This window comes from Muscardinus avellanarius (genome assembly GCF_963383645.1).
Source record: "Muscardinus avellanarius genome assembly, chromosome: 13".
Classification (NCBI taxonomy): domain Eukaryota; kingdom Metazoa; phylum Chordata; class Mammalia; order Rodentia; family Gliridae; genus Muscardinus; species Muscardinus avellanarius.
Genome location: NC_137799.1, coordinates 24919375 through 24928674, shown reverse-complemented (window position 1 = coordinate 24928674; position 9300 = coordinate 24919375). Strand labels below are relative to the sequence as shown.

At 39.6% G+C, this 9300-nt stretch overlaps 1 protein-coding gene across 1 annotated transcript in view; it reads right to left on the bottom strand.

The window, feature by feature from the left end:
• Positions 1–337: 337 nt before the first annotated feature.
• The window catches only part of LPAR1 (lysophosphatidic acid receptor 1), a gene marked incomplete at both ends in the record, with an annotated part of 65267 nt that continues 56304 nt past the window's right edge, over positions 338–9300 (bottom strand). The window contains one exon of the mRNA XM_080708449.1: positions 338–639. Coding sequence (XP_080564575.1) covers positions 338–639 — 302 coding nt within the window. The remainder of the gene's footprint in view (positions 640–9300) is intronic.

Genomic DNA, 9300 nt, shown 5'->3' with positions numbered 1-9300 from the left:
ACTTATTCTGACTTGCACCAAATCACACAAAATCTTTTCAAGTCTTTCTAGTTAGTGTAGTCTAAATGGATACTCCAAGGTCCATTCCAGAATTTCACTGCGAGAACTCCACTTTACTTTCAAAAGGAATGGGGATCAGGATGAGAGGTTGTCACATAGCCACATTTCAACCTATGTCAAGTCTCCTGGAGTCTAGGAACAAATACTGCTATTGGTTAGTGTTTAGGTACAAGAGTTTCTCCCTCTCCCCTCTGACTCCCCACCTTGCCCTGGCAATCGGGTGGGGGGAGCTGTTCACCTCTCCACGGAGGCCGGCTGGCTCAACTCAGTTCCCTCTCTAGACCACAGAGTGGTCATTGCTGTGGACTCCAGCCAGGATGGTGTGGTTGAGGGAGGAAGCGGAGCGGTCTGAGCCCTCCGTGGGGCCGTTGGTGTTGTCGCTGCGCTGGCAGCAGAGGATCTGTCTGAAGGTGGCGCTCATCTCCTTGTCTCGGTAGGAGTAGATGATGGGGTTCATGGCCGAGTTGAATTCAGCAAGGAGAAGGAAAAACTTCTCGTAGGCCAGAACGTCACATTGTGGGCAGCACACATCCAACAGCAACAGGACCAAGCCGGGAGTCCAGCAGATGATGAAGGCGCCTGCGAGGAGCGGGGAGGGGATTGGGACGATGAAGACAAGAAAGAGAACGGTAAGATACTGCAACACCCGCAACCGCAAAGTGAAATAACTTCATCGCAATTTTAAAAATACACAAATTAGAAGCCGCCGATCGTCATTGCAAATGAAATGCTGATGCTGATTTCTGAAATAGGCGGGAAAAAGTGTGAATGATAAAATAATCAACTTAATAACAGTTCATGAATCCAGACCTGACTAAAATTGAGTATTTGAGACAAGAAGGACGATGATTTTGAGCAAAACATAGTAAATTTGATAAGCAACTGGGACTTGAAAAACTGCATTCAGGATAAACACATCACATCTTATAAAGACATGGTTTTTAATAGCCAGGGGTTCTTTTCAAGCAAAAGATAAGCACCAGTGAGAATGTCCTTTGATGTGTAGCTAAGGCCCAATTTCTGGTTTCAGTTTGCCTACACTCAAATCTTTTTTTGCTTTGCAGTTTAATAAAAACCGGGTAAACTTAGGAAAATTACTCTTTTATCCCACTTTTCTCATCTGAAAAAAACAATATATATATAATATATATAATGTTTATATATATACATATATATGTTTTTATATATGTATAAAGCCAGGTGTGGTGGCGCACGCCTGTAATTCTAGTACTTGGGATTGGGAGGCTGAGGCAGGAAGATCACAGGTTTACAGTCAGCCTCAGTAATGTAGTAAGGTACTTCAACAATTATTAAGACCCTGTTTCCAAATAAAAAATAAAGTTAAATAGGGCTTGGGTTTAGCTCAAAGGTAGAAACCCTTGAGTTCAATCCCCAGTATTTAAAAAAACTAAGGACCTGAGTCAGTACAACAAATGGGTCGATGTGTCCCATTACACATTACCTAGTGGGCCCCCGATGGATGAATAATCAGGCTACGTAATAAGCAGATGGGGAAGAGGCATGATCCCAGAAGTGCCTCTAAACCTTTAGATTGATTTACTTAATATGCTTTTGAATCTTTAGATTCAGGTGATGCCGGTTTTGGAGGACGTAGGCTTACTTAAGATAAAGTCTCAGTTTTGGAGCAACCTCAAGGAATGAATTTCACAGAATGTAAACAAAGGAGATTTAGTCTCCAAACACCCTGGTTTTGAATGTGAACCTTCTCTTTTGAACCTTTTCAGCAGGGAACTGAAAATAAAGTGTGGAGAAAAAGTGCCTCCACAGAGCTCTTTGTTCTACAACACAAATGTGTATTGGTTTTAAACCGCTGTTCACTTTGAAGATTGTCCAAGGTGCTTCATTTTCTAATAACCACAATACCTTAGCCTTTCCTTAGAGAGAAAAAAGTATTCCAAATATCAGGAGATAATAGCCAGGGAGCTATCTGAACTTCAACAAAAATGTTAATAAAGCATTCATTTCAAGTCCTTGGATTTCCTTTATTGAAAATCGCTCAGAAAGCTAAACATAAAGGAAAATCAAAGGAATGCCTCTTGGGTTTCTGCAATAATACATTATTCATGGAGAAGCCAGGAAGGGAATTATTCTCAGGGTGGAAAATGCTTGGATGGAGAATGCATGGTCCCGTTATTCATTTAGTTGGAAACTAAAAACACACACAAGTGCCTCCCTCAAGAATAGGGGCACATTCTCTCAAGTTTCCTTTCTTTCCCCTGTCCTTTATCAAAGCTCTAATTAAGCCCAAACTCAGAGCCTGATTAGATACCAGAACACACAGATATATTTGAAATAAAAAGATCTTTTTCTCCTTCCAAGCGGAAAGGAATACTTCTTATTCTCATGGACTTGCTAAAGCTGCTTGACTTTGTTCAAAAGCGAATGAATACAAACAGAGCCATTTGTCATTTATGATTTCTTCCAGTGTTAGAATTCAAAAGGAGGAAAAGCTTTCCCCAAAGAGCCATGGTCTTAGAAATTGCCTATGGGCCTTACTTTTAGACAGGAAAAAAAGAAAAAGGAAGAGAGAAAAAAAAAAGAAAGAAGGAAGGAAGGAAAGAGAGAAAGAAAGGAAGAAAAAAGGCAAGGAGCCCTTCTGGACTGGCCACAGTGAGTGGGAAATCCCACAGCTGGGCAGAGGCTAACACATGTGGACAGTCCATTGAGGAAATCAGAGGACTGCTTTGATACTATGATGGGAGCCAACCACACTCTATTTGTATCCTCGAGACTCCATCACAGAGTTTCAGTGACTCATAGTACAACCTCAGAAATCAACATCTAAAACCAACCATATGCGATTTTGCCCTCTTCCTCCTCCTCTTGCACCGAGCTGCCAAGGATCAAACAGAAGTGGAATAGGGGGCCTGGAATATTCTAAGGTGATTAGGCTCTTCAGCCATAGTGAAGAAAATTCTGAAATCAAGTTTGCTCACATTATGAATTCCCCTTCAAGCTTCTAAAAGCAAAAATAAATCATACCCTTGTAATAAAAACCGGCCAACTATAACTCAGTGGGGTTCTCAGACTTGAGATATATAACACAGACCCCATAGACACAGTCTGCAGAGAGTTAAGGGTACACCAGTGAGACATGTTATGAGTTTAAAAAAAAAAAACTTTCTATCTTAGCATCTGTAAAGTGAGGAAGTAAGAGCTCCTTGCCTACTCCACGGGGCACAGTGGTGAGGATCAAACTTCGATTTGACTTGCACCAGGAGGGGTGGAGGCTTGAATGCAACCCAACTCCAGGACAGAATCCCCCCAGGGCAAGACGGGAAAGCCTGGTTTGGGCCATAGAGACCTAGCATTTCCTAAAGCTCTGAGACTATACCATCTGCCATCAGATGACAAGGGAGTCCTAGCACTTGCCTCAGGTGTGAGGAAAAGAAAGGGGCAGCACAAGGAAACATCAGAGCCCAGGAGGATTTTGGAGACCCTCAAGCATCAACTGGACACCTACCAAGGTGGAGAATAAAATCGTATGATACTGCGCAGGAGCTGTACTTTTGGTAGAACATTTCTGATGGAGGAATCCCTAAAAACCCAAGGAATGGTGTGTTGCAGGATGAAATTAAGAGGAAGGACAAACCATTTATGGTTGTTTATTGTGAAGTTAGAAGAAGTACCAGAAGATATCAAGGCCAGGAAGGCCTTGTGTACCTGGCTAACACATTGTAAATCTTTCCAGCCCGGCACTGGTTCTCACCCCAGCCACCCACGACAATAGCTTGCAGAGCTTTGGTGAGATAATGATCTTCTCCCATCCCTCCCAAGAGATTTCAACCTCGTGGACCTCGCTGCTCAGATTTTTATTAAAGATACAACATTAGTAGCCAGGCATGGTAGCGCACACCTGTGATCCCAGTATATACTAGGCTGAGATAGGAGGATCGCAGGTTTGAAGCCAGCCTCAGCAACTTAGCAAGAACGTCAGAAAGTCGTGAGAACTTGTGTCGAAAAAAAAAAAAATTGGGCTGGGGATGTAACTTGGAAGTAAAGTGCATGAGTTCAATTCCCAGTACCACAAAAATAAAAGATAAAATATTATTGGCAGAAAGAAGAAAATGATCAAGATGACTAATAATAATAATGCTAATAATAAAATCAAATCTTTCCAAATTCCAGGAGAGAAAGAATGAGAGTTTGAGTGAGGGCAGTGGTATTAGGAAAGAGTATAGAATGTTGGAAAAGTATTTAGGAGGTAGACTGTATTTGATGGAAGAAAAGATAGGACTAGGATGTCTCCCAGACTTCAGTTCTCATAGAGGAGGGATCATGGTACCTTTGGCTGTGAGAAGAAACAGGAGAAAGTGATGGCTGGTGTTTTGTTTGGGGAAGTAAGAATAGTTGATGGCCGCAGGTGTGTTTAATCTGAGGTTCCTGTGAGACAGGGGAGAGGCCTTAAAGATAGCAATGGTAGGTTCACGGCAATCTGAAACTTGACTCTCTATGTGATTCCTTAAAGACAGCATGCTGGGCTCATGGCAGGGGAAGTACATCTCTGTGGGTAGAACCCTGGTCCTGGTTCATCAGCTTTGCAAGGAACACCAGAGGAGTCTACTCAAAGCACGTTCATGGGTCGCTCTACCTTGAACAAGCTTCATTTCTTTCATGTACATCTGTCAAAGCTATCTGGGAGGGCCCTGGTGCCCACAAAGATGGAGGGAGAGGTGCTGGAATGTGGATGCAAAGGCCAGCGAGGAAGGGGGCTGTTCTGGACCAACAGGTCACAGCTGCAGCCCAAGATCATATTACCACACCTTTCCTCAAATCTACGCAACCCAACCGCTGAATAATGCCTACCATCTGGTCTCACAATTAGTCTTTTTTTTTTTTCTAGAATGACTTTTTCTAACTAGTTGAACTTTGCCTTTTTGCTTACATATGGAATGCAAAAACCAAAGTTAAAGAGGAAAATGGGCCCTGCCAGAAAAGACCTCGAGGGAAAGAGCCCAAGAATTTTTGATGGAAAAAAAAAAAAAAAGAAAAGAACACGTTTCCAGTCTGGCTGGTAAACTGTGTTTTTGCAAAACATTCAGACATCCCACAGACCTGAAACGAGTCAAGGTAAATCAATTCTGCACCAGCACTGGGCCCAAGATGACCTCTTCCTGGCCTCACTCTCAATTGAGGATTTCAAAAAAAAAAAAAAAACGGTGCTCCTGCTCAGAAGTCTGCAGTGGGGATCCAGTGAGAAGAGTGTTCCAATACAGAAAGGACATTTTCTGATGCCACAACATTGTATATTCTGTCTGATTGGTATACCACAGTCCAATCAAATTTTAGTTCATCTCTGCAGTTATATTGCAGTTTCTGCTATGAAGGTACATGGTTAGCTAGAAAATCCTTTCATGTTACAGATCTGAAACCAAGCAAGCTATGTTAGGTCACAGACCATAAATACAAACTTATCCCTTTGGCATAGCAGCTAAGGGATCATTAGAATAAGGCTGCATGTTACAGTATTTTGAAATTAAATTTTGTTTGTTTTCTAAAAGAGTAACCTAGATTAATTATAAAATATATTTTATGACCACTGAAAAGACAGAATGAATTCAGCTGAGATATCTCAACAATATGTTATCTCTACCTTGATGCCAATTTTTTTTCTTTTTTAATGGTACTGGGGATTAAACGGAGGGGCATTCTACCTCTGACTTACACCCTCAGCCCTATTTTATTTTTTATTTGGTACAAAGTCCCTCACTAGGTTGCTAAGTCTTGCTAATTTGCTGAGTCTCCCTTTTTTGAGACTTCTTTTTACAAAGAATAGCAGAAAGTTTTAGAACCTATGTTTAAAATGTGATTGATCCTGAAAGTTTCTTAATTTTTTATTTGTATTTCAACTTATTCATTTTTTTTTGGTGGTGGTACTGGGGTTTCTGGAAGCCCTTCTACCTCTGGGCTACACTCACAGATCTATTTTTTTATATATTTTTATTTGGAAACAGGGTCTCTTAAGCTAGCGCGGCTGGCTTCGAACCTGCACGATCCTTCTGTCTCTGCTACCCAAGCACGGGGATTACAAGCGTGCGCCACCACGCCCAGCCTCAACTTATTCCTTTTAATTTGGAATCCTGGGAGATTTCCCTGGACTTATTTTCCAGATCAGACATTTGATCTTTAACCACTTAGTCTTTGGTCCATTTTACTATTGGGTAATGCTGTTTAACCTACAGGTTAGTGATGGGTGAAGGAAGGCAGGAAATCGGATTCTTTAAGTTTTAGCAACACTTTCTTGTTACCTGAATGAATGATGTTTTACTATAGCAGTGCATCCTAATTTAGTAAACACTATATCTTCCTGAATGTGTAAAACCATTAATTAGAACTTACTTGCAGCTATTTCCTGTTCTTTGTTCTGTCACTGTTGCCATGTGAGATGGTGCTCTACGCACTACACTGGAAGGCACCTTGTTTCAGGCTTTGTCTACTCATTTTGCAAGAAACAAGGGGCCTCCTTAATTTTGAAAGAGAGCATAACAAATTGCCACCAAAGCCATTTTTTTCTACATCTAAGACATCCAGTGATGCCAACTAACAAGTAGGCAAAATGTCCTAACAAGACAGTTGTATCCTCTGAAAGTCTTATCTATGGATAGAGAAAACTGTCACAATAATGCTCAAATAATACAGGAGTAGCAAAATTATCTAATTAGCTCCTAGATGTGCAAAGTTATATACCATTCCAAGCACATACGGGCTACTTCTAGTAGTAGCGACCACTCTCTGTAATAGAGCATGACCTGTGAGGCTTCTCCTCTGTAAGTATACAAAACAGAAAATATTTTCATTTACTTTCAACAAAACCAATATGAATATCAGTCCAAAACATGTTAAGATGGGCCACTACCATTCCTTTCCACTCTACACATGTCCTCTGATTTCTCCCCAGCTCAGGCTTGGGTAAGGTGGTTGAGGTTAAGACTGACTCCTGAGTGCATATTACATACCAATAATCAAAAAACAAATCTACTCCAAGGCCTGCCAAAGGATTTTCTTGTAAATCCTTACTATTTGCAAATGACAGATGTATTTTAAACTGGTATAAATAAATAAATAAATAAATAAATAAATATATAATCAATTAGAATGCACATACATACATATATACAGACATACACACACATATATACACATACATATACATATATATATATATATACACACAAATATACCATACAAATAAGGCATATACATCAAAATGTGCATTACACACACACACATAGGTATACTTGGAACAGTCCCTTCATTTTAGTGTCCCAGAAAAGATGATGATATTTTCTTTCATATGTAGTATGCTATCAGACTCAATTTTAAAAGATGACTCTACATACATTCTTTACATGGAAAATAATTCACCATTCTCAAAATAGTTAAATTTGTTTCAACCCCTAAATCTAGTGATAGATTATAAATTAAAAAACAAAACAAATTCCCCTCACTCCTCATTATAAAAGTAACATATCTTCCATCTCACAGAAAATCAATATTGTCAACTCCAGACCAACACCATCTAACTTAGAAAGCAATACTAAACGTATTGCATGACTGTGGTCCAGTGTTACCAGGGTGATTTGAATAATATTTATCCCTTTAAAAGGATAAATGAAATTCCCCCAAGAATTTTCCCTAGCAAAAGTTCAACATTAACAGGAAGTTTATAAATGGGTTTGCAACACATTTAATTTTTCAGCTATGAACTAAGTTTCTTCCAAACTGATATAAGTCTAAACAAGTACCAAAATCTGGCTGAAGATGCTCATAGAATACACAGATGAGAAAATCCTGTGAATTTTTTTCACAATTTGTGAACAATGTATTACTCCAAAGACAAACTTTAATGATAGAGAAACAATTGAAATTTCACTTACAATTCATTTTCTTACTATTAAAATTGGAAAAATAAAATTTTAACCCAAGAGCTAGTTCAGACAATTTTATGAAATACGTTCACAACCTAACATGTTTATTATATATATTTTCTTCTAATGTCCAAAGACATGAAAAGAAGAAGGGCCAAAATTGTAAATGCGATCATTCTTTTTGAGATCAGCTATGTCTCCTACAGTTGCCAGATGTCCTGGATTGCTCTTTACAAACACAGATTCTTGGCTGAGCAGAAGGGAAGTACAGTCTGTTCTTCTATAATATGATAGCTGTCTGCCTAAGATATCTCTCATTATCAAAAACTTTTTTTGTGTGTGTGGTACTGGGGCTGGAACCCAGGGGCATTCTACCTCTGAGCTGCACCCCCAGCCCTATTTTTTTATTCTTTATTTTGAAACAGGGTCTCACTGAGTTGCAGAGGGCCTCACTAAGTATCCGAGGCTGTCCACAAATCACAATCCTCCTGTCTCAGTCTCCCAAATGCTCGGATTATACACGTGCACCACCACGCCTGGCTATCAAAAACTTTTTATGAAGCTGTCTTTTAAGACAAAACTTAAATAGGCTATAAGAAAATAATTCAATTGAGAAATAGATTTCTGAAAATTTCAAGATTCACAATCATAACGTTTTTTTGTACATGATTTCATTGTGATTTTAACTACATATGTGAAGGGGAAAAATAACCAGTGGGTCAAAATAGACAAAACCAAGTCTAAATATCACAAAATAAATTCTCAGCCGAGCGTGGTGGCACACACTTGTAATTCCAGCATTCGGGAGGCTGAGACCGGAGGATCGCGGTTTGCCAACAGCCTCAACTACTGAGTGAGGCCCTTTGCAACTCAGTGAGACCCGGTTTCAGAATAAAGAATAAAAAATAGGGCTGAAGGTGCAGCTTAGAGGTAGAATGCCTCTGGGTTCCATCTCCAGTACTGCAAAAAAAAAAAAAAAATCTCAGCGCACATAAATAATATGCAAAAGTCAATATATTCTAAAGCCATCAAAATAAACTGCAACAGCCTGGCATTGTGGTGCATTCTTGTAATCCCAGCATTCGGGAGGATGAACCAGGAGGATCTTGGTTTGCGCACAGCCTCAGCTACTTAGTGAAAGCCTGTTTCAAAATAAAGAATAAAAAATAGGGGTGGGGGTGTCACTCAAAGGTAGAATGCCCTGGGTTCTATCCCTAGTACCACACAAAATAAATAAATAGACGAATAAATAAATAAATTAAATAAACTGAAACAATTTCACTTCTGGGAGTTTATCCTATAGATATAACCATGCACAGTACAAGTATGCATGTGTAAGAAATTCTTTGAA